Genomic DNA, 26,745 nt, shown 5'->3' on the forward strand with positions numbered 1-26,745 from the left:
TTCAGACTAACTTTCATCTTCAATAATGTGATTAATATCTGGTGAGAAGCATAATGGATGTTTTTTCCAATCTTTCATGTTATGCTTAAATTTCCTCTCGTTTCCTTGACCAACGACCTACTGCCCACCAACAATGCACTAATGAAAATATTTTTCTCCGAGACATCTATAGAAACATAGAAAATAGGTGCAGGAGTAGGCCATTCGGCCCTTTGAGCCTGCACCACCATTCAATATGCTCATGGCTGATCATCCAACTCAGTATCCTGTACCTGCCTTCTCTCCATACCCCCTGATCCCTTTAGCCACAAGGGCCACATCTAACTCCCTCTTAAATATAGCCAATGAACTGGCCTCAACTACCCTCTGTGGCAGAGAATTCCACAGATTCACCACTCTCTGCGTGAAAAAAAACTTTCTCATCTCGGTCCTATTTGAGTGAAGGAGCAATGATTTAGAATAACCACTTCTGGATAGTGGAAAGAATGATTGTAAAGATCTTTAGAAATGTCTTAAAGTGAACTAAAGATCATATGGGATCATTTGTTTGATTCAATGGACATATTGACATTCAGTTTACAGAACACTTGAACTTACACAAGGCTCACAGAACCAATTGTCCCTCTTCTGGCATGCAGCCAAATAGCATTCTGGACAAACTTCAATTTCATTCATCTATTTTTTAAGGGGAAAGAGGAGAAAAATATTAGCTTGAAACCACATTTTTTCTTCAATAGAGCAAAGCATTAACTAAAACCACAAACAGTGGACATCTGAGAGAGTAAATAGCTGACAGAGAAAAGAAGAATAGAAGGATGATTATGGGGAATCAGAAAAGTTAAAGGAGCTTTTCTCTTTCAGACTGATCTGAATAGTTTGTTTAACATTGTTTTTCAATTTTATGAAGAACATAGGTTTATTCAAAAGTAAATGATCCTTTTGTACTGTCTAAATAAATCCAATCAAATCAGAGTATAAAAATACAAAATCACACAAACGCCTCATCAATACTTACTTCATGCTCGCAGATCTTAATGATCACTTTAGCTGTTGCTGTTAATTTGTGATTGGCTGCAACACAGAAATCTATTATTGATTTTAAAAACGGAACACAGAATGACATTGGCACCCCGTTTAATAACATGAGGAGTGCACCTAATAACTACACTGTGACAGGTTTCGGATTTATTCTGCATTTGCTTGACTAAGTGGAAATTGTTTCTTCTCTAAACCAGTAATGGGATTAAATCATGATGAGCAGAAGCTACATTGCACAATATAAGATCGTATGTGTTACGTTGTCAGAAATATCATGTTTCAGAAGAGACGCATCCCATTTTGACTAGTTCAGATGAATATTAAAGGCCACTGGAAACATGTTGAAAAGCAATGTAATCTCTCCATGTTATCTTTCACTGCAATACCTTGAAATGATTGCACACATGATAATTATAGCTCATTTGCCATTGCGACATTATCCATTGAGTAGTTAAGGCATACAAGCCATAATTTAATCCTTAACCTTCTGTTAGGTGAACACCAGCGCTGTATAATGCAGCTAAACACTATGGGGCAGAAGAAAGATATCATTCCTATTTGATCATTACCAGCAACTTTCACTTGAAGGTGCATGAATGCATTTTGCCAAGGACAGGAACTGATATAAAAAAATATTCTCCTGGTAGTCATCATTGTTGAATTAATCTTCAAGGATTTTTGCTGTCACAATCACACAATCACAATAAAACTTTATTAGCCAAGTATGTTTTACAACATACGAGGAACTTCATTTGCCATACAGTCACAACAGTAAAAAGCAACAGGACACACAAAATACATTTTAACATGAACATCCACCACAGTGACTCCTCCACATTCCTCACTGTGATAGAAGGTGAAAAACAGTTCAATCTCTCCCTTCTTTGTCCTCCAGTGGTCAGGGGCTCTAATCTTCCATTGACGGGATGATCTTGACTCCCATAGCCGACGGCGAGCCTTCCTCATCGGGGTGATCAAGCTCCTTCATCGGGGGGAGGAGGGGAATCTCAGCTCCCCCGCGCCGGCGATCTACCCCGCGTCGGGTCCAGTTGAACCTCGTGCAGCTTTTGGAGCTCCCGACCAGTCTCAACCTGAGACTGTGAGCTCTGATGTTAAAGTCCGCAGACTGCATTGGAGCATTGATCCCAGGCAAGGGTTAGCAGGCTCAGATGATAAGTCCACGCCCCCGCGGGGACTCGAGGTCAGTCCCAGGCAAGACCTCCAGCTCCGTGATGTTAGGGCGCAGAGCGACCAGAAATACAATCCAGAAAACAATCGCATCTCCGGCAAGGTAAGAGATTGAAAAAAGTTTCCCCCGACCCCCTCTCCCACCCCCCCACACAAAACAAACTAGAGTACATTTACACAAACTTTTAAAACTTACCAAAAATAACAAGAGTTTGAAAAGGACAGACAGACTGTAGGCGAGGCAGCCATCGTGCGGTGCCCCCTGGTGGGGGGCTCATCAACAATTGTTCTGGAAAAAGTGGTGGTGGGTGCTTTGAACACATTTCCAGGGTTGATGGTGGAGGCAGATACAAGACTTTTGGATGGGTTCAAGGATTTGCAGGAAATGGTAGGGATATGGATCAATTGCAGGCAAATGAGATGAATTTAACTTGGCATCTTTATCGGCACACACATTGTGGACTGAAGGGCCAGTCGTCCCTGTGTGGTTCTGTTCTATACTTTGCTGTAGATTGAATGCTGTAGGTAATCCCAAAAGGTGCATGAGAAGGAAAATCCAGGATTTTGACTCCATTCCAATGAAGGAATGGTAATCTATATCCAAGCCAGTTTGCACAAGAATTGGAAAGTATTTTCCAACCATCCATTTCTCTTGCCCTTCCCTGTGGTGGAAACCATAGGCTTAAAGGTGTGGCCAAAATAAACGTTACTGTTCATCGTGTGGAGCACAGTGCACAGATGATGGAAAAGATGATTGTGTAAGACAAGGATTCAGGCAGACAGCTTCCAACACTTTGCCAATAAGTTACTGTTGAGCAATAGTGAATTTTTTGGCAGCGCTAGACCGGCCAAAGGTAGATAGTGTTGAAGCACAGGTTTTCACAAGGGCGGCACGGTGGTGCAGCGCTAGAGTTGCTGCCTTACAGAGCCAGAGACCCGGGTTTGATCCTGACATCGGGTGCTGTCTGCATGGAGTTTGTTCGTTCTCCCCATGACCGCGTGGATTTGCTCCGGGTGCTCCGCTTTCCTCCCACATTCCATGGACGTACAGGTTTGGCTTTGGTAAGAATTGTAAATTGTCACTAGTGCATAGGATGGTGCTAGTGTACAGGGATTGCTAGTTGGCGTGGAAGGGCTTATTTCCGCACTGTATCTCTAAACTAAACTACAGCCAAGAGATTGGCATGCCTAGACTATTTGGTGTGGCCAAAACACTCATTCCATCGTTGCTGTTACAATGAGTAAATCAAATTGGCTTAAGTCTTGCACTTAAGAGGAAACTTTGACTGCGTCAAAGCTCAACTATAACTAACTTGAAGTACCAAAGGCACAGAATCAATTGGAAGAAAATAGACAAGAGTGGACAATAATAAAAAAATAGACAAGACCACCTGGGCTCTGGTTCGCAGAGCCCGCGGCGGACTTACCATCTACGGAGCTAGCTGCCTTCGGTGGCTGTGGTGGCGCTGCGAGTCTGGCTACGACTCACCTTCGGAGGCCCCGGAGGCTTCGGCGCAGGCCGCATGGACGTCGGAAGCTCGCAGGCCCCTGGGAGGGGGCCGACATCTGGAGCTCCGGCAGCGGCAGCGTCTTCGCCCGCCCCGAATAGCGGGGCTTGGGTCGGTCCGCCGCGGACCTTTCACCGTCCGGCGCGGCCTGAAATAGGCCGCGGGATTTTCTCCACCCGGCGGGGGCTTCAATGTCGGGAGCCCCGACCGCCCCGACGTGCAGCAGCAGCGTCTTCGCCCGCCCTGGATCGCGGGGCTTGGGTCGGCCTGCTGCGGACCTTTCACCGTCCGGCATGTGGCAACTTCAACAGCCTGACCGCGGGAGAAGACGGCAGGGGAAGAGAAAAGACATTCTGGCCTTCCATCACAGTGAGGAGGTGACTGGAGGATCTCACTGTGATGGATGTTTCTTTTTTTTTTGTGTTGTGCGTGAAATTGTTTATTTTTATTGCTCTATTGCTGGACTGTGGGTGACCTTTCATTTCACTGCACATCTTGTATGTTTATGTGACAAATAAACTTGACTTGACTTGACTTGAAATAATGGTTGACATCTTATCTGATACCACAATGAAAAGCAGAATAATTTTAAACCATTGCAATTCAGCTTCAATGAAAAGTGAGAGTTGCTGGAATCTCTCATGATCCATTTCCACGTATTATAAGCAAACCAATAGTCAATCGTGCTTCATTAACTTGGTGGGTAAATATTCCAGATAAGACAAACACTGTGTTCCAGTTGTGCAAAAAGCATGAAGTGTCAATGGTTTAATCTTCAATCAATAGCAAGATAACAGACATCAGCTAGAGTAGCAATGAGATACTATATTAATAGTTACAGTATGCACTGGCAATGGAAGAGAAAGTGAATGGGGGAAATTTGATATAGTCCACTCTCTGTGGGGGCTTCCACTCTCTGATACTATCTAGTGCATTTATGGCAAGACAACATGCACAAAAACAAATTTGGTTTGATCTTTGGTGCCCTCCATTGATAGATAGCATGCCGTTTATTCAAACAATGTTCCCAAAACATCCTATTACCAAAGGAAAGAAAATAAATAAAGACTGTCCAACATATTTCTTCTTCCAAAATAAGCAATTACACCTGTCCAAGGATGACAATAGACAATAGGTGCAGGAGAAGGCCATTCGGCCCTTCGAGCCAGCACCGCTATTCAATGTGATCATGGCTGATCATTCTCAATCAGTACTCCGTTCCTGCCTTCTCCCCATACCCCCTGACTCCGCTAACCTTATGAGTTCTATCTAGCTCTCTCTTGAATGCATTCAGAGAATTGGCCTCCACTGCCTTCTGAGGCAGAGAATTCCACAGATTCACAACTCTCTGACTGAAAAAGTTTTTCCTCATCTCAGTTCTAAATGGCCTACCCCTTATTCTTAAACTGTGACCCCTTGTTCTGGACTCCCCCAACATTGGGAACATGTTTCCTGCCACCAACGTGTCCAACCCCTTAATAATCTTATACGTTTCGATAAGATCTCCTCTCATCTTTCTAAATTTCAGTGTATACAAGCCTAGTCGCTCCAGTCTTTCAACATATGACAGTCCCGCCATTCCGGGAATTAACCTAGTAAACCTACGCTGCACGCCCTCAATAGCAAGAATATCCTTCCTCAAATTTGGTGACCAAAACTGCACACAGTACTCCAGGTGCGGTCTCACTAGGGCCCTGTACAACTGCAGAAGGACCTCTTTGCTCCTATACTCAACTCCTCTTGTTATGAAGGCCAACATTCCATTGGCTTTCTTCACTGCCTGCTGTACCTGCATGCTTCTGTACCTGCACTGATCTCAAAATCAGATTACGACTCAAGCCTTTAGGCTCGGGGAAATATAGTGTACAAGGAGGTTGTTTCATAAACAACCATTACTTTTTCCAGAATTTTGGGTTTGTAAGAATTACAATTAGTTGGCTGGTGTTATAGAACTTTAACATAAATCATCAACAGTATTCCCATTCACAGTTGTACCCAAGTGACACTTAATAATATCAGGGAAATTGAGTGCAACATGATAATTCTGGATTTCCCGAAAACGCAGGATTAAAGAAGGGCAGATTATGGAAAGATGTCCATTTCATATTCATTTAGATAGCAGTGGTGTCATTTTATGTCTGCAGCAAGTTTCTATAATTTGGGACAAAGACACCTAGAATCCACACATTCCTTCACAACAGATATCCATCAGAATTGGAGAATAAAGATGGAAGGTATATTCTTAAAACTAATATGTATTAAGGTTGATATTTACCACCATTATATATGATGCAGTTATGCAATATCCATTTAACATCAGCAAGGAAAGCCTCAGTGCAACCGTACATCTTCTTCTTGACATTCTGAAAGAATAGAAATACTCAGTAGTATTAAGTGCATATTCATTAATTACACAACCACAATTTGGAAAGGCCCACAAGGTCACGCTATGTAGTCTATCTTTAGTGAGAGTATGGTAATTTAATCCAATTGACTTGAGTAGGTCATCGATACACTCCAACTTGCCAAGTGCGTAACTCGAGTACGAGCAAGTCATTTTGGTGTCATTGAACAATGAGGCATTTACCAGGATTGTACAAGGTGTGAGTTGTTGCACGCACTGAGCAATTGTGAGGAGTTGCAATTTGAGAGGTTGAATGTAAGTAGACAGTTAATGGCAAGATCCTTAATAGCATTAATGTACAGTCGGATCTTGAGGTCCAAGTCCACAGCTCCCTGAAAATGGCAATGCAAGTAGATAGCATGGTAAATACAGCATATGGTATGCTTGCCTTCACTGGTTGGGGCAATGAGTATAAGAGTCAGTAAGTGTAAGAAAATTACTGCAGATGCTGGTACAAACCGACGGTATTTATCCACAAAATGCTGGAGTAACTCAGCAGGTCAGGCAGCATCTCAGGAGAGAAGGAATGGGTGACGTTTCGGGTCGAGACCCTTCTTCAGACTGATGTCAGGGGGGCGGGACAAAGGAAGGATATAGGTGGAGACAGGAAGTTAGAGTGAGAACTGGGAAGGCGGGGGGGGGGGGAGAGAAGGACAGAGGAACTATCTAAAGTTGGAGCAGTCAATGTTCATACTGCTGGGCTGCAAGCTGCCCAAGTGAAATATGAGGTGCTGTTCCTCCAATTTCCGGTGGGCCTCACTATGGCACTGGAGGAGGCCCATGACAGAAAGGTCAGACTGGGAGTGGGAGAGGAAGTTGAAGTGCTCAGCCACCGGGAGATCAGGTTGGTTAAGGCGGACTGAGCAAAGGTGTTGAGCGAAACGATCGCCGAGCCTGCGTTTGGTTTCGCCGATGTAAAGAAGTTGACATCTAGAGCAGCGGATACAATAGATGAGGTTGGAGGAGGTGCAGGTGAACCTCTGTCTCACCTGGAAAGATTGTTTGGGTCCTTGGATGGAGTTGAGAGGGGAGGTAAAGGGGCAGGTGTTGCTTCTCCTGCGGTTGCAGGGGAAAGTGCCCGGGGATGGGGTGGTTTGGGTAGGAAGGGACGAGTGGACCAGGGAGTTACGGAGTCAGTAAGTCATGATTTTGCTTTATAGGACTTTGGTTAGGATGCATTTTGAATATTGTGTACAGTTCTGATCGTCTCATTACAGGATGTGGAGGCTTTAGAAAATGTGCAGAAGAGGTTTAGCAGGATGCGGCCTGATTTGGGGGTATTAACTATAAGGGGAGTTTGGAGACACTTGAATTGTTTTCTCTGCACTGTCAGAGGTTGCGGGGAGACCAAATAGAGGTGTATAAAATTCTGAGAGGCATAGATAGGGTAAAAGAGTCAGAATCTTTTTCTCAAGGTAGAAATGTCAGACTAAAGAGCATAGCTTTAAGTGAAAGGAACAAAATTTAAAGATATGCGGGGCAAGATCATGGTGGTCAAAGCAGATATGAGAGGCACATGCACATGCAGGGAATGGAGAACTATGGATAATGTGCAAGTAGATGAGATTAGTTTAGCTTGACATCATGTTTGGCACAGATGTTGTGGGCCGAAGGACCTGTTTCTGTGCTGTACCTTTTGTTTTGGTTTGGTATTGGCTTCTGGAACATTGTTACAACAAGCACAAGAATTTAAAAAAGAGGTTCATTCACATAAATCGCACAAGTTTTATAATTTATGGCACTAATGGATTATCTACAGGCAGTTTGCTGGGCAGAGCCATTCAATTCAAATCCAGATCTGCTGCGCTCAACAATAAAAAATATTCAAATATGAGAGAGGCCTGATAAATTAAACAAATAGTAGGTGCTTTTTAAAAATATATTTCCCAAAAGTTTTGCAGAATTTAATTGTAAAGAATATGGGATACATGTGGAGAGGAAGTTTTAATACATAAAATTCAATATGCACATTTTTTTTAAAAACAGCTGCAAAAGGTAAAGGGTGTGTTGGAGATTGAAGAATGATTTAAAGAAGCAACAGAGATTAACAATGGCATAAAATAAAGCAACAAGCTAATTAGAAGAGCGAGCAAGATGTGGTCAATTTCCAATAAGGGGCTGGTAAGACCACACCAAGGGGTTGGTCTGTAAGGGGTTGGTAAGACCACACACAGTGAAATAATTACTGAATTGATCATCCAGAGACCTGGTCTGAATGATCTGGATTCAATTTCAAATTTCACCACAGTAACTGGGAATTATAAATTCTAATAATTGAATAATCTGGAAGAATAACAGAACATTAGAACAGGAACAGGTGTAAGCCACATGGCCCCTCAAACCTCTCTGCTCAATTACCCTATGGCTGATTCTTGCCACAGCCTCGCTCTCCTGCCCATTCTTTGATATCCTCAATTCCCCTAATAACCAAAATCTATCTTCACCGTCATATGTGTTCACTGACTCGGCATCCACAAACCTGTGATAAAGAAATTCATAGGTCCTGGACCTCAGAAGAAATTCCTCATCATCTCCACCTTAAGTGGATGACTCCTTGGTCTAGATTCCACATGAAAGTAGCAATGCAGTATGGTGGAACTACTGAATTAGCTTAAAAAAATCTGATCACTAAGGTTTCTTGGAAAGAAATTTGATGTACTTTCCCAGTATGAAGAATTCCTGATTCATAGCAATAAAGCTGGATATTATCTCCCTTCTGAAATGTCTTGGCAAGCAATTCAGTTCAAGGGAACTTTAAAATGGTTGTTAATCACTGAGCTTTTCAATAATACCCATATCTTATCATGAAATGGCAAAATATATTCAAACACCCCAACCATCAATTTTTTTTTAAAAACCACCTTGCTGCTCTTCTACAAATTTGTTGGATAATTGGATTTGTAGGATAATTGGATTCTGTAAATTGCCCATAGAGTGAAGTCAAGTCAAGTCAAGTCAATTTTATTTGTATAGCACATTTAAAAACAACCCACGTTGACCAAAGTGCTGTACATTTGAATTAGGTTCCAATAGAAAACAAAAATGAAAACATACAGTGGCACGCAAACAGTTCACAGCGCCTCCTCAATGAGCCTCAAACGCTAGGGAGTAGAAATATGTTTTGAGCCTGGACTTAAAGGAGTCGATGGAGGGGGCAGTTCTGATCGGGAGAGGGATGCTGTTCCACAGTCTAGGAGCTGCAACCGCAAAAGCGCGGTCACCCCTGAGTTTAAGCCTAGACCGTGGGATAGTGAATAGCCCCAAGTCGGCCGATCTGAGGGACCTGGAGTTAGAGAGGGGGGTTAGAAGATTTTTGATGTAGGGGGGGGAGTGTCCATTTAGGGCTTTATACGTGAATAGGAGGAGCTTGAAGTTGATTCTGTACCGTACAGGGAGCCAGTGGAGAGAGGCCAGAATCGGGGTGATGTGGTCCCTTTTACGGGTACCCGTCAGGAGTCTCGCTGCGGCGTTTTGGACCAGTTGCAGGCGGGACAGGGAAGATTGGCTGATCCCAGTGTATAGGGAGTTGCAGTAGTCTAGGCGGGAGGAAATGAAAGCGTGAATGATTTTTTCTGTGTCGTCGAATTTGAGGAAAGGTTTGATTTTAGCTATGGTTCGAAGTTGGAAGAAGCTGGCTTTTACCACAGCGTTGACTTGCTTATCAAATTTTAATGCAGAGTCAAATATCATGCCGAGGTTTTTGACATGCGGTTTGACTAGGCAGGATAGGCTTCCAAGACTGCCTGTTATCAATTTGATGGAGTCGGGGGGGCCGAATAGGATGACCTCAGACTTGCTCTCATTTAATTGGAGGAAGTTCTGTGCCATCCAACATTTTATGTCCTCAAGGCAGTGTGAGAGGCTGTTTAAATTTGACTGGTTGTTGGGTTTCAGGGGGAGGTAAAGCTGAGTGTCATCGGCATAGCAGTGGAAAGAAATGCCGTGCCTTTGAATGATTTGGCCAAGGGGGAGCATGTATAGAGAAAAGAGAATGGGGCCTAGGATTGAGCCTTGTGGAACTCCGCAGGAGAGGCTAGCTGGAGCAGAGGAATAACTGCCTATGTTGATGGCGAAACTCCTATCTTTGAGGTACGAAGCGAACCAGCTCAGGGCAGTGCCATCAATGCCAACCGCGTACCGGAGACGGTCAATAAGGATGGTGTGGTCCACTGTATCGAATGCTGCGCTGAGGTCGAGAAGGAGCAGGATTGCACAGTCGCCGGTGTCGATGGCGAGAAGCAGGTCGTTGTGTACCTTCAACAAGGCAGACTCTGTGCTGTGGTGGGCTCTGAAACCTGACTGGAAACTTTCCAGGATGGTGTTTTGGTGCAGGTAGGGCACTAATTGGTTAAGGATTGCCTTTTCAAGGACTTTTGACAGGAATGGCAGTTTGGAAATGGGTCTGTAGTTGCTAGGCAAGGTGGGGTCTAGGTTAGGTTTTTTCAGTAGGGGCTGGACCACCGCGTGCTTGAAACTGGTTGGAACAGTGCCAGTGGCCAGAGAACTGTTGATAATAGAGAGGATGCTGGGACCAGCTATTGCAATGACATCCTTCAGAAGGGCAGTGGGGGCAGGATCAAGGGGGCAGGTTGCAGGTTTCATAGCGGAGATAAGCTTTGCAAGGGAGGATAGAGTGACGGGTTGGAAGCAGTCCAATTTAGATGAACAGACTAGTGAGACAGCTAGGTCACGGGTGGGAGGGGAAATGTTCATTCTAATATTCTCAACTTTGTTGGTGAAAAATTTAGCGAATTCTTCGCACTTAGCAGGGGACCCAACTAAGCTGGTACTGGGGGCGGGACATATGACAGAGGTAATTGTTCTAAATAGGACCTTGGAGTTATGAGAGTTTTTGGAAATAAGGTCGGAGAAGTATTGTGCTCTAGCAGACTTTACTGCTTCCTGGTATTTGAGAAGATTGTTTCTCAGAATTTCGAAGGAAATTTGAAGCTTGTCACATTTCCATCTCCTTTCTGATTTTCTGCACTCCCTTCTTAGGGCTTTGGTGGTGTCATTGAGCCACGGCCGACCTTTGGGCTTAGGCTTTTTCATTTTAAGGGGAGCGATAGAATCCAGGATGGAAGAGCAAGTGATATTAAATAAAGAGGCGAGATCCTCAGTGCTGAGATGGGGGGGAGAGGCCTCAATAGTGCAGATGTTGGGGGCAGCTGTGAGAGCCTCGGAGAATTTACTGGCAGTCAATGAATTTATGTCGCGGGAGTAGCGAACAGGGAGATGAGATTTTGCGGGAGATAAAGGCAGAGATGCGTCAAAAATGATAGCGCTGTGGTCCGATAGACAGGCTTCAGTAGTTTCAATGTTGTTGATTGGGAATCCGGACGATAACACTAGGTCGAGAGTATGGCCTAACTTGTGAGTGGGTCCCGTGGTGTGAAGAGTCAGATTGAAGGACTCAACCAGGTGCATAAATTCACTCACAAGAGGCTTAGTGGGACAGCAAACATGAATATTAAAGTCACCAAGAATCATGATCCGGTCAAATTTGGGCAAAATGCTAGAAATCAGATCAGCAAATTGGGTGATGAAGTCCTTATGCATTTTTGGTGGGCGATACACAAGAACAATTAAGAGGGGGTAGGCTAGGCCTACTTTAATTAGTTGCACCTCGAAACTGGAGAAATGATCAGCGTTCAGGAGGCGGCAGTTGAAATGTTTCTTAAACACAGTGGCTAAGCCCCCACCGCGTCCGGAGAGCCTAGGCGAGGTGAAGAAGTGACAGTTATCAGGACAGAGTTCCACGAGTGGAGCAAGCTCACCAGGGTTAAGCCAGGATTCTGTGAAGGGAGTGGATGCGAAAGTGGGGCACCATGGAACTAGTGAGATTGGGTGGTTGATGGTTGGTGTGGACTCTGTGGGCAGAAAGGCCCGTTTCCGTGCTGTATGACTAAGTTAAGACAAAATATTTAAATTATGAAGGAATTTTATAGAAAAGACACAAAGTCTTACTTTGTCTCACAATGTCCTCAATTATTCCAAATTTAAAATTCTAAATTATATGCTATTCACAAACAAATTCAGAAAATTCTTTGCACATCAAAGTTGGAGCATGGAACCCATTTCCACAGTGAGTGGTTGAATTAAAAAGGTCAGATGTATTGAGGAGATTCTAGATAAGGGAGAAAGGCAAGGAGCAAGCTGTTTAGTTTAGTTTCGATATTCAGCGTGGCAACAGGCCCTTTGGTCCACATAGTCCACTCCGACAGCGATCTCCGTATACTAGCACTATCCTACACGATAGGGACAATTTAAAATTCTTACCAAAGCCAATTAACCTCCAAACCTGTACATCTTTGGAATGAGGGAGGAAACTAGAGTACCCGGATAAAACCCATGCAGTCACGGGGAGAACACACAAACTCTGTACAGGCAGCATCTGTAGTCAGGATCAAACCCGAGTCTCTGACCCTAACCAGTCTGAAGAAGGGTGTCGACCCAAAACATCACCCATTCCTTCTCTCCAGATAGGCTGCCTGTCCTGCTGAGTTACTCCAGATTTTTGTGCCTACCTGCCATTTAAATCATGTTGTCGTGCCAATTGCCTGTGGGATTACCACTATGTTTTTCTACGAGTTACAATGACAGTTTGCAGGTTGTAGATTTAACAGCCAAATTGTCTGTCGACAGGTAAAATGGATGGCAACATTAGATGTCCAATTGTTGGAAGACAAACATTTGACCCACTAAAGTGACTTGCTCCCCAAGGTGCCCAAGTCAATTTCCTAAGGGTCACTAACCAAGCAAGAAAAGATCCCTGCATAAAACATGCATGAACCAACTTTTGTACTTAAAGCATGTATAATAACTAGTAAATCAACAGGTTCATATTTTAGATACATAACTTTTGCAATGGCAGATATTTGAGCAAACAATGGTATTGTACATAACATTGGTAGTGTGCGCATTTATTGGAGTACAATGCTGTTAAATTCGTTCTCTGCCACTGGATGGCACTAGACTGTAACATGCTGAAATTGTTGAACTAGGATTTCATGACTTTTCAAAGTAAAAATTCCAAACTTAGTGTAAAGACAAGAAGGGGCAATAAAAAAAAGAGGGGGGGGGAAATCAAATAGAAACACATGCAAGAGGGACCTGATTTGTTAATAAGAGTCCCACGGTCCCAAAACATACCTTTTCTAATGTGCAGATGTCCATTGGATGAAAGATATATTCAGCATAGTCAGGATGTTGTTCTAATGAAACCGGCTTTTGGAAGGGCTCAGTCTGTAAATAAGCAGTACAGTATTTTTAAAAAGTTACAAATAATTAGAAACTAAATAATTGTTTAGAAAAATACTATAATAAAGCTTGGGTTTTGTTTCATTTTTTGAAGAAAGAATTTAAGCAAGGAAGTTAGCTGCTCCATAATTGCAGCAAATGATTAGCCGTGGCATGACAAATCCCACAATGACATTTAGCACAGCCAGTTGAGCCACTAATGCAATTTTGCACAAAGTTTTGGAGGCAGTAAAATGCTACGCTCTGAGTAGATCAGAGTAATATATTGTTGCAATAATCTTAATTAAAATCTATCATATACAGGCAGGTTGACAGAAATAATACTAATATGTCAATGCTCGGTCCCATGAATCAAGTTTGTATATTGTTTCATATTCCCCAATCATATGGGAGGAAGTCAGCACTAGCAACTGTGATAGTGCAGAGGAGAATTTCCACTGGATAACTCTTTCAGTGGTCATCTGAAAGAGACCCACTCCGTTGATTGCAGGGATATTGAAATAAAAAAAATATATTTGTCCAGATGTCACTGATTTAGCTTAGTTTAATTTAGAGATACAGCACGGAAACAGCCTCTTCAGCCCTCCGAGTACTACGCCGCCAAACTATCCCTGCTCACTAGCATTATCCTACACACACTAAGGACAATTTTACCATTTTACCAAGCCAATTAACTTACAAATCTGTACGTCTTTGGAGTTTGAGAGGAAAATGGAGCTCCCGGAGAAAACCCACTCAGGTCACGGGGAGAACGCAAAAACTCCTTACAGCCAGCCCCCGTAGTTAGGATCGAACCCGGGTCTCTGGTGCTGCAAGGCAGCAACTCTGCCGCTGTGCCACCTTGCTGCCCAATTTCTTTCAAAGCACAATCTCTGACAAACTCCAGCTGCAGTTTATATTTGCAAGGAGTGAGTGAGATCTTGAGCACTGGGACTGCACTCTCAGAAAGGATTTTACTTCTGTGGCTAATGGTAGCTGGATGTTGAACATGGCTACAAGAGGACCAGGGCTGGGAACTGAATATTCAGGGGTACACAACGTATAGAAAAGACAGACAGGTGGGCAGAGGGGGTGGGGTTGCTCTGCTGGTAAGGAATGATATTCATTCCCTTGCAAGGGGTGACATAGAATCAGGAGATGTTGAATCAGTATGGATAGAAATGAGGAATTGTAAGGGTAAAAAGACCCTAATGGGAGTTATCTATAGGCCCCCAAACAGTAGCCTCGACATAGGGTGCAAGTTGAATCAGGAGATAAAATTGGCGTGTCACAAATGTAATGCTACGGTGGTTATGGGAGATTTCAACATGTAGGTAGACTGGGAAAATCAGGTTGGAAATGGACCCCAGGAAAGAGAGTTTGTAGAGTGCCTTCGAGATGGATTCTTAGAACAGCTTGTACTGGAGCCTACCAGGGAGAAGGCAATTCTGGATTTAGTGTTGTGTAATGATCCTGATCTGATAAGGGGACTAGAGGTAAAAGAGCCATTAGGAGGCAGTGATCACAACATGATAAGTTTTACTCTGCAAATGGAAAGGCAGAAGGGAAAATCAGAAAATCGGAAGTGTCAGTATTACAGTATAGCAAAGGGGATTACAGAGGCATGAGGCGGGAGCTGGCCAAAATTGACTGGAAGGAGGCCCTAGCAGGGAAGACGGTAGAACAGCAATGGCAGGTATTCCTGGGAATAATGCAGAGGTTGCAGGATCAATTTATCCCAAAGAGGCGGAAAGACTCTAAGGGGAGTAAGAGGCACCTGTGGCTGACAAGGGAAGTCAAGGACAGCATAAAAATTAAGGAGAGGAAGTATAACATAGCAAAGAAGAGTGGGAAGACAGAGGATTGGGACTCTTTTAAAGAGCAACAAAAGTTAACTAAAAAGGCAATACGGGGAGAAAAGATGAGGTACGAGGGTAAACTAGCCAATAATATAAAGGAGGATAGCAAAAGTTTTTTTAGGTACATGAAGAGGAAAAAAATAGTCAAGGCAAATGTGGGTCCCTTGAAGACAGAAGCAGGGGAATTTATTATGGGGAACAAAGAAATGGCAGACGAGTTAAACCGTTACTTTGGATCTGTCTTCACTGAGGAAGATACACACAATCTCCCAAATGTTCTAGGGGCCGGAGAACCTATGGTGATGGAGGAACTGAAGGAAATCCACATTAGGCAGGAAATGGTTTTGGGTAGACTGATGGGACTGAAGGCTGATAAATCCCCAGGGCCTGATGGTCTGCATCCCAGGGTACTTAAGGAGGTGGCTCTAGAAATAGTGGAAGCATTGGAGATCACTTTTCAATGTTCTATAGATTCAGGATCAGTTCCTGTGGATTGGAGGATAGCAAATGTTACCCCACTTTTTAAGAAAGGAGGGAGAGAGAAAACGGGTAATTATAGACCAGTTAGTCTGACATCAGTGGTGGGGAAGATGCTGCAGTCAATTATAAAAGACGAAATTGCTGAGCATTTGGATGGCAGTAACAGGATCATTCCGAGTCAGCATGGATTTACGAAGGGGAAATCATGCTTGACAAATCTACTGGAATTTTTTGAGGATGTAACTAGGAAAATTGACAGGGGTGTACCTCGATTTTCAGAAAGCCTTCGACAAGGTCCCACATAGGAGATTAGTGGGCAAAATTAGAGCACATGGTATTGGGGGTAGGGTACTGACATGGATAGAAAATTGGTTGACAGACAGAAAGCAAAGAGTGAGGATAAATGGGTCCCTTTCAGAATGGCAGGCAGTGACCAGTGGGGTACCGCAAGGTTCGGTGCTGGGACCCCAGCTATTTACGATATACATTAATGACTTAGATGAAGGGATTAAAAGTACCATTAGCAAATTTGCAGATGATACTAAGCTGGGGGGTAGTGTGAATTGTGAGGAAGATGCAATAAGGCTGCAGGGTGATTTGGACAGGTTGTGTGAGTGGGCGGATACATGGCAGATGCAGTTTAATGTAGATAAGTGTGAGGTTATTCACTTTGGAAGTAAGAATAGAAAGGCAGATTATTATCTGAATGGTGTCAAGTTAGGAAGAGAGGATGTTCAACGAGATCTGGGTGTCCTAGTGCATCAGTCACTGAAAGGAAGCATGCAGGTACAGTAGGCAGTGAAGAAAGCCAATGGAATGTTGGCCTTCGTAACAAGAGGAGTTGAGTATAGGAGCAAAGAGGTCCTTCTACAGTTGTACCGGGCCCTGGTGAGACCGCACCTGGAGTACTGTGTGCAGTTTTGGTCTCCAAATTTGAGGAAGGATATTCTTGCTATTGAGGGCGTGCAGCGTAGGTTCACTAGGTTAATTCCCGGAATGGCGGGACTGTCGTATGTTGAAAGGCTGGAGCAATTAGGCTTGTATACACTGGAATTTAGAAGGATGAGGGGGGATCTTATTGAAACATATAAGATAATTAGGGGGATTGGACACATTAGAGGCAGGAAACACGTTCCCAATGTTGGGGGAGTCCAGAACAAGGGGCCACAGTTTAAGAATAAGGGGTAGGCCATTTAGAACAGAGATGAGGAAGAACTTTTTCAGTCAGAGAGTGGTGGTGTGGAATTCTCTGCCTCAGAAGGCAGTGGAGGCCAGTTCGTTGGATGCTTTCAAGAGAGAGCTGGATAGAGCTCTTAAGGATAGCGGAGTGAGGGGGTATGGGGAGAAGGCAGGAACGGGGTACTGATTGAGAGTGATCAGCCATGATCGCATTGAATGGCGGTGCTGGCTCGAAGGGCTGAATGGCCTACTCCTGCACCTATTGTCTATTGTCTAATTAAGCAAATCATTAAGAGGCACAAAGAAGTAGATTATTTTGCAATTACGGTTGTTCCAGATCAGTATGTTAAAATAAAATCAAGTGCCCCATGGTTTGATTGACTAGTTGCTGACTTTACTCTCTGCCAAAGGAATATTGCAAAATTGTGATCATGTAGTTTCTTGTGTTTTACCTTTTAATATTGTTGACACTGCGCCTTTTTAAAAGATCCCTATTCAGCATTGTATTTGATTATTTAAGTTTATTTTTATATTATTAATAAATATTGAAGTGCATTGTTTAACTCTTTCATTTTGATACTCCCTCCCTTTAGTATGTAGAGTTATCTCACTACCACTCAAAACCATTAACCGAGAAGTTCAACAAACATCAGAAATTTGTCCCTTTAAAAGTCACAGGAAAATAACAGAATTGCCATTTGTACTTACGCCTGGCTGCTTCATCTTCTGTAGTGCAAATTTCAGCAGGTAAGACAACTGATCTATAGTGAGCATAGTCATAGCTTTACTCTGAGTCTCAATACATTCAGCGACCGTGATTTTCTGTGAAGCAAACAGATTGAAGGATTATTTTTTTTAAACAAACACAAATCTGCTTCTGTTGTATGGATTGGGAACCACCTCAGCACAATAAAGATAATGACATGCCGTTGAAAATGCAGTCTTCCAGGGAGTGCACCATTAATCTTCAGTCAGATATTCTTCTTACTCATGAAATGTACAACAGTCTGAATGGCAACGGTACCAAATGAGTCCAACGCCATCAAGTTTAGGACCAAGTTACCGCATTAACCCTTTGGAAAACATTGTGAATTATTTATCTGCCAGCTTCTAAAGCTGCTGCTTGTAAAAGTGCTACAGATGAATTAACAAAACTACAAAACCTGGAACTTAGGAAAAGAAAATCAATAAATTATTTGATTAAAATTCTACCTTTGTAGCTCAAAGGGTTAATGATACAATAAAGAAATATTCCATTAAGCTCACAGAAATTAGTCATGTCCTTAGCAACTCAGTTAGTTCCCTGTATCCATACCAGTTTGTGTTATTGATGAACCTTACCCTAGGAATTGTGGCTTCATGCATCTTTTATCCAAATTTATTTATTACATAGAATCAAAATAATATCCCACTTTCTTATTTAAAGAATGAATTTGTACAAATTCATACCCATTTCCCTCACCATAGTTTTAACTATCTTTTATCATACCTCACATTCTGGACAGAACCAGTCCCCTTCCGGTTCAGCGTTCAGTTTTAAACACTTTGCATGGTAGACACGAGGACAGAGTTCGCAGCATAGAACCTGGCCCTCCCGGTGGCACACCCAGCAATAGAAGTCATTTCGACCATCCTGTGGTACAACATGAAGAAGGTCTTTGGTGAATGGCTGCTTCATAGAAGCAAAGGGACCACGTCTAAGTGTCAACTGAAATGGCAGGCAAGAGAAACAGGCTTGGTTTCAAAATGGGATGATCACCAATTGTTAGGGTGCAAAAAAAATACCAGTTCTGTTAGGCATCCTGAGCACCAGATGGTTAGGAATGCAATAGGAACAATTGTCCATTGAACAAGAATGCTAGATTATTACAAGACAGTCAGAAGATGACAAATTGATGACAAGCTTGTTTTTTTTTTAAATATACAAGCAAGTCTGGTCAAATTCATGCAACAGTACTCTTTACTTCCAAGACATGCACATACTTTTTCTTACATTGTCTTGCAAAGCAAAAGAATACAAAATAGATAAAAGTAGTAAAAGTTACTGATATCCATAGTTTTGGACAAAGTTGGGGACAGAAGCAAAGAATGCAATGCTCAATTGGGTTTGAATTCAATGTTCAGCAAAAAAATATTGCTGAAAATATTATATATTTTATTGAGTGATTGTAGCAGAAACCCATCTGAATACGCAATTTGATACCTAACAAGTACCGGTATTCTAATTACACTACAGTAAAATTAATATATCTCACAAAATACTGCAATTAATAATACTAAATACACACAAAGCAACTAAATTTACTGAAAAATACTGTAAATGTATTAACAGTGAATACCAACATTTACTGTCTGTGCAATATTACTAAAGCTCCTCTCCATTGGGGTAACAAAAGCTACCAATTTATTTGCCTGGTATTTTTCCAAGAAAACTAAGTTTTGAAGGACAACAGTCACGTTTTCCCCTCCAACCCTGGCCATGTGGAGGCGGACCATTACCTCATGAGTAAGAATCATTAACTGCATTCTGTTTTGGAAGGGCTTATTATTATTTTTGATTCAACAGCGTTGCTAAACCATAGATCAGTCCGAGCACCAAAAATATCTGGCACCTCTTATTTGACCTTTTGAAAATATTTGCTCAGTAAATTAAACCAGAATTACAGAATTACAAAGATACCAGTTTAACATGAAACATGTTCCAAACTTGCAATTGGTCTCTGTCCCTATCATGCATTCTGTACGCAACCCTCCAATTCTACCATGCACCCTGACCAGTTTCTCAAGCTAAGCCACACCCCATCATTACATCTAACCTCAAGATGTTCATGTTTATCTGTGCCTCCACCCACTGTTGAAACCAATGATAATGGTTTTGTTATCATCAGTCTCAACAGCTCTAATGTTATCCTGATCCATCATCCATCTTCTATAAACTTGAGCTCATCAGAAGCTCAATTGCTGGCATTTTAATTCCCCATCGCTCCTCCATTTAGTCGACAACACGGTGGCGCAGCGATAGAGTTTCTGCACCAGAGACCTGGTTTCAAACCTAACTACGGGTGCTGTCATCGCAGAGTTTACATTCTCCCTGTATATTTTTATTTAAATATACAAGCAAGTATATTTAAATATACAAGCAATAATTAATTGTTCTCCCTAAACATACGACTCACAACTGGAAATATGGGCTGCTGTTATGAAATAAGGGAACATTTAAAATGAAAAAGCTTTAATTTACTGATTTCAGCTGGTGTTACCAATGAAAACATCCATAGCATATACCCTAAAACAAAATCACTGAAGTATGAAGAATATTGAGTACACAACAGAACTGTAAAGAAATTCATCAGAGAGTGGGGGAAAAAAGGTAAATTGTCTTTGAGTGGTTTTAATTTAGTTAAAGACTTGGTTCCCGAGTGATGTTCTTGTAATATTAGTTGGCTATATCCTAAAATAACCAAATTGGAAACGTCACGATTGATGCTCTTTGAAAAAGAAGAAAGTTGATGGCAAGCATGATAGACAAATGCTCATTTCAAAAACTTTGTACCTCTGGCGAAGTTTTAACAACACCAGATATTATGCCAAATATATTTAACCATTTGTTGCGTGGCCACTCTACAGAGACTATGCAAATGAAATATTGGGCAAGTGATTTTATTACCATGGTGTTCAGACTTGACCAGTTTGAGCATGGAAGCTATTATTTGGAAACAGCCTTGCCCAAACGTCAAATAGGTACATGCCAATTCACAATATAAAACTGAAACCCACACTATGCCAAGCTCCAATTAGGATGTAAAATCACATGTAAAGCTCATAGCTGGGGTGTTTTGGCATTCACATGCCTGATATGTTTTATTCAGCAAAACAAATGGATGCAAATGCCATAGGCTAACAAGTGTCATTTCTGAAGATCTCTGTGATTATGTTAAGACACTAAATATGTACCTGTTTACTCTCCTTTACTATTATTTTTTGTGGAGCTTAGAGCTTTAGAATGGTTTATTACACAATGTAGATGACTGGCCAGAGTTTGAGATCACGTTAAAAAGAGTTTGGAACCACACCTTAAAAGCAAATAATTCTGAGCTTTTGGTTCACTCAAAGTGAGCATTGTTATTAGATCTATGCTCAGTTAAATAAATCAGCCTTTCAAATTTGCATGAAAACAATTATTCAGACTGCAAAAGTGGTGGAATTGGAAGCAGAAAATTATAAACAAATCTACATGGACCTACGGTGATAAATAATGCAAATGGATGCCACGATATAACACAGAGATACAAGGAACTGCAGGTGCAAGTTTACAAAAAAAACACAAACTGCTGGAGTAACTCAGTGGGTCAGGCAGCTCTCTTGGGGACCATGGATAGGTGATGTTTCAGGTTACGACCCACCTAGACCCAGCACATTGATGCAATCATAAAGAAAGCCCATCAACGTCTCTACTTCCTTAGAAGATTGCGGAGATTTGGTATGTCAACAAATACTCTCTTGAACTTCTACAGGTGTACAATAGAGAGCATACTAACCGGTTTGCATCACAGTCTGGTTCGGCAACTCGAACGCCCAGGAATGAAGCAGATTGCAGAAAGTGGTGAACACTGCCTAGTCTATTACGGGTATTGACCTCCCCACCATCAAAGGGATCTACATGAGTCACTGCCTGAAAAAGGCAGCCAGCATCAGAGACCCATTACACTTTCATTTCACTCCTGCCATCACGAAGAAGGCCTAGGAGCCTGAAAACTGTAAGATCCAGCTTCAGGAGCAGCTTCTTCCTTACAACCATCAGGCTATTAAACACTATAACCTCCAAATAAGCTCCAAACTGCATAGACTTGGGGGGATTGTTTTTGTCTTTGCATTATTATTATTATGTGTATATGTATATATATATATATCTATATATATATATATCTCTGTTGTGCTGCTTCATTGTTCTGTTTCGAGACATATGACAATAAAACACTTTTGACTCTTGATCTTCTTCAGACTGAAGAATTGTCCCAAACTGAAACATGACGCATCCATGTTCTCCAGAATTGCTGCCTAACCCTCCGAGTTACTCCAGCACTTTGTGTCTTTTTTTCCCACAATGGAATGAGCGACCAGAGGAGGTAGGTGAGGACAATCACAACATTTAAGAAACAGTTAGACAGGTACATGGATAAGACAGGTTTGAAGGGGTATGGGCCAAACGCCGGCAGGTGGGATGTGTAGCTGGAACATGTTGGCCGGTGTGGGCAGGTTGGGCTGAAGGACCTGTTTCCACACTGTATGACTCGATGACTCTATAACACAATGTCTTTCAGCCACATTTCTAATATGGAGTGTGTAAATACAAATGCCATGGGCAAGAAGTGGAACTATTCAAACTTATGAGTTATCTTTCCAACATGCTTGGAAAGAGTGAAAAAAGCACTGACACCTGGTCGACAAACTTATTCACTCTATTTACTACAACCTTTGAGATTTAAAAAACGAATTAAATGTGACTGGTGTCCAAATGCAATCATAAAAATAAAAGTGAAGGCATAAAGACAATAGAAGAGACAAATACACACTATGAGCGAAGGTGAAGTTTAAGGTGACTAGTCATACACACATGACAGAATTAAATGGAGGCCAAATGAACAGCAGATGATGATTTACCAAAAACTATATCAAAGTACTAGAGTTGCTCAGTGGGTCAGGCAGCATCTCAGGAGAACATGGATAGGTGGAGTTTCAGGTCAGATCCTTCACCCCCTCCCCATTTGAAACGTCACCTATCCATGTCCTCCAGAGATGCTGCCTGACCTGCTGAGTTACTCCATTACTTTGCGGTTTTCTTTGACAGAATTAAACATCAGATTCATCCATAAGCAGGTTTCAAACACTCGTATCCTATTGGATGATCTATTTAAAAAGACATTTTCAGTTTTCAACTAATTACAAATTTGCAATGACTGAAGAAAGTCATTAAAAAAAACCAAATTGGTTGGTTTAGGGATTGTTTAAAGTACATTGATGTGAATAAAGTTATAGAACAGTTCAGAGTTCCAAAGAGAAGTTGTCCTTTTTAATAGCAACATGTTACATTTTGTGCTGGAAAGTTTTACAGTTCTGAATTTACCCAAGCCAGCCACAACACAGACTCTGTAATTAAAATCTTGGTCCTTTGTTTTCAGTGATCTGGTGCAAAGCATCAGGGAGCTGGTAGTATTGAAGTGGAGTATTAAAGCAGCTGAATGGAGACACAAGAAACTGCAGATGCTGGAATCTTGAGTAAAACACAAAATGCTGGTGTAACTCAGCGGGTCTGGCAGCATCTGTGGAAGGAATGTATAAGCAACTTTTCAGGCTGGGTCCCTTCTTCAAACCGCATAGGCATCTTTTTGGGTTGGGACCCTTATTCTGATTCCAATTTGAAGAATCGTTCCGACTCAAAACATTACCTATCCATTCCCTCTTAAGATGCTGCCTGAATAACCTCCAGCACGTTGTGACTAAAGCAGCTCAAGTCAGCACAGGCCAAGGATGTTCATGGACTTTAGTTCTTTAAGATGTACATTTAAGGTACATCATTCCTTGATGAATCAACCACCTATCACTTTTGTTAAGGCATATAAAGAGAACATTTCAGTATTCAGCTCCAATTCCTTTATCAATTGGGAAAGAGCCTAAAACGTCATGTCATACTTGTCAAGAAAGTACCCTCTCTTTATTTTATTCTTTCTTCCACAATATAGCCAGGCACCTTTCTTCCACAATGTAGCCAAGTGTACCTCCAACACATCTCCTGCCTCCTCTCAACACAATCTGAATGATAACCAACAACAGTTTGGTTTTCCTTGTTCCTCAATCTAACCTGCCAACAAGCTTAATGCACTTGCCTCCACCTCATAGCTTCATTTCAGGCCATCAAGTGAACCAAACCATTGGCAATCTTATTGTCCTACTTGACCCAGAATGGAACTTCCAACTTCATCACAAAATCTACCTTTAGTTTAGTAAAGTGATCAAAGGGGCTACTGGCAAGGTCATAAAAAAACACTTGCCAAAACTCACTTGGGGCTCCATCATGATCATTCAGCCCTAGCCTTGCTCCAAATACAGAGAATTCCAGAACTGATCTACAGTGGCTGTTTTGACATAGGGAACAGGAAAAAAAAAAAAAAAAAAACAAGAGTTCATAGGCAGAAGCTGAGAGGGAGAAGATTTAAGAGACCCAAGGAACAACAACTTCTCGGAGAGTCTTGTGTACATGGAATAAACTGCCATAGAAAGTGGTTGAGGCAGGTTGACTGGTTGAGGTATAATAACAACTTTTTTAATGCATTTGGGCAGATTCATGGACAGGAAAGGTTTAGAGGGATACTAGACCGTGGACCCGTTGGGCCCAAACCTCTCCTGCATTGGTGCAGCACCTCTCTCCCCCTCCCTCCCTCCCCTCCTCCCTTCCCCTTCCTCCCCTCAACCCCTCTTATCCTCCCTCCTCCATCCCCCTCCTTCCCTAATAAATAGATTTAAACTTTAAAATGTGAATAATTAAAAATATATAACACCTATATCAATAAAACAACTTCTATTAGCACCAAAGGGACGACGGTGAGTAGGGTAGGCCTAAAATGGTTGTGCTATCGTGTACTGTTTTGACTGTAGTTCAGGAACAAATAAACAAACAAACGAGTTTTAGTATATAGATGGGTCAATCAAGGGAAAATAGTACTAGCTTAGATGGGCATCTTGGGCTGACGAGCCTGCTTTTGTGCTGTGATACTCTATGTCTCAAAAAGACAGCATTAAGCCAAACATGAAGCAAGGGGAAAACTCTCCACTGTCTAGATTCCTGTCAAGTACAGAAGAAAATGAAAGTGCTTATCATAGATTAATTGGTACAATGCTTGGATATTCTGTAGTTGCTCCTTGAGGCGGTGTCCCAAGTCAGCATCTTTAATTGCTTCAACAATGATACTTACATCAAGAGGTTGGAAGCAAAGGTAGTTGCTCATGAATTGGACAGAGTGCATTCTACAACATTAATGTGTGGTTCAGTCATGATGAAGGAGAATATATTGGCATAGAGTAGGCAGTCAGAACCTTTTTCCCGGAATGGAAAAATCAAATGCGAGAGGGCAGACCGCCCAACATTTGATTTTACAAATTCAGAATTTTGATGTCCAAAATTCAGAATTTTACATCAAAATTCATAATATGGCACGTAATGCAGCTTTTCAGCAAAAAAAAGGTATGCATGCCAAATGCGCGTATGCATTGAGCTACATTCACGTGTGAAAAACGACTATTATTACCAACAGTCTGTAGTTCTTGGACTACATGTACAATGTTAGGCCGATCATGAGTATATTCTACTATTATAGAAAGGTTATAGAACAGAAATACTTTTTACAACAAAGAATTGTTTTGTTTTGTTTTTTCTATTTTGCTTTTTCCTTACACATCCCAATTCTCTTGGTATTGAATAAAAGAATAATGGTCATAAAATGTATGACTAAGTAATGAAGAAAGAGTTTCATTAAAAAACCCGCACATACCTAATTTAATTGAAGACATACTTGCTCCAGTGGTCTTCAACAGCAAATCACAACGGTCCATGTCCCCCACAACCCTCCACACCCCCCCTCTCCCCACCCCCATCCCCCCAACTCCCCCCCACCCCTCCCCCCTACTCCACTGCCCCCCTCCCCCGCACCCCAACCACACCCCCCCCCCCCCCATCCCCTCTCAACATCAATGGGCCTTATGCTCCACAGCAAGGTTAGGCCAGCGGCGAGGTGAGCGGCGAGACCGGGCGAGCGGCGAGGCGAGGCCGGGCCAGCGGTGAGAGGCAAGGTGAGGCTGGGCCAGTGGCCAGGCCAGGCGAGGCGAGGCCGGGCCAGCGGCGAGAGGCGAGGTGAGGCTGGGCCAGTGGCCAGGCCAGGCCAGGCCAGGCCGGGCCAGCGGCGAGGTGAGGCTCAGCCAGTGGCCAGGCCAGGCCAGGCGAGGCCGGGCCAGCGACAAGGCGAGGCCGGGCGAGCGGCGAGGTGAGGCAAGGCTAGCGGTGAGGCCGGGCCAGCGGCGAGGCGAGACCAGTGGCGAGGCCAGGCCAGGCTAGGGCAAGGCGAGTACAGCGGCGAGGTCGGGCCAGTGGCGAGGCGAGGGGCGCAACATGTGTTTTGCGGGAAAATGCGAGGCAAAATCAGAATGGCGGAAGAAATAAGAAAGCGGAAACTTTCCACCAAATTCGGAAGGGTTAGGAGGTCTGTATAAGGTAATGGGGCAGAGTTTAAAAGGAGATGTGCGGGGCAAGTTTTTATTTTACACAGAGGGTGGCGAGTGCCTGGAAGGCTTCACCAGGTTTGGTGGTTGTGGCATTCAAGAAGGTTTTGGATAGGCACAGGTATATGCAGGGAATGGAGGGATATGGATTATGTACAGACAGATAAGAGATGGTCTTGGCATCATGTTCAGCACAGACATTGTGGGCTCTAGGGCCTTTCTTGTGTTGTACTGTTCTATGTTCTATGTTCAAGGATGGAAGATCGGTTTGGGAAATGAAAGGGGAATTGAAATTGCATGTAACTGGGAGCTTGTGATGGCCTATGCCGACAAAGCACAGCTTCTCCGCAAACCAGTCACCAAGTCTGCATTTGGTCTCTCCAATCAATACAGTGGTGACCACATCGGGAGCCCAAAGTGTGGGAGATGAGGGTGCAGGAGATACATTCCAATCTTTGCCTCATCTGGAAGGGTCCCTGGAAGGAGGCGAGGAAGGAGGTATAGGAACTATTTCGCACCTCCTAAAGTTACGGTGGAAAATGCCAGGGATCAGGGAGGGGTGGATGGTGATGGATGATCA

The 26,745-nt window shown here is 42.7% G+C and overlaps 1 protein-coding gene across 9 annotated transcripts in view; it reads right to left on the reverse strand.

Annotated features, from left to right (window-relative positions):
* The window catches only part of zmynd8 (zinc finger, MYND-type containing 8), a 94,104-nt gene that overhangs the window by 34,543 nt on the left and 32,816 nt on the right, over positions 1-26,745 (reverse strand). For 3 of the 9 annotated variants that reach the window (XM_078418730.1, XM_078418733.1, XM_078418726.1), the window contains exons 3-8: positions 18,385-18,603; positions 17,604-17,717; positions 13,291-13,383; positions 6,010-6,097; positions 1,016-1,086; positions 598-675 (exon numbers count right to left, since the gene is read on the reverse strand). In XM_078418730.1, coding sequence (XP_078274856.1) covers positions 598-675; positions 1,016-1,086; positions 6,010-6,097; positions 13,291-13,383; positions 17,604-17,717; positions 18,385-18,603 — 663 coding nt within the window. The remainder of the gene's footprint in view (positions 1-597; positions 676-1,015; positions 1,087-6,009; positions 6,098-13,290; positions 13,384-17,603; positions 17,718-18,384; positions 18,604-26,745) is intronic. The other 6 variants (XM_078418735.1, XM_078418734.1, XM_078418732.1 and 3 more) reach the window with 4 other exon arrangements.

The sequence above is a fragment of the Rhinoraja longicauda genome, chromosome 22, assembly GCF_053455715.1.
Source record: "Rhinoraja longicauda isolate Sanriku21f chromosome 22, sRhiLon1.1, whole genome shotgun sequence".
In the NCBI taxonomy this organism is placed as follows: domain Eukaryota; kingdom Metazoa; phylum Chordata; class Chondrichthyes; order Rajiformes; family Arhynchobatidae; genus Rhinoraja; species Rhinoraja longicauda.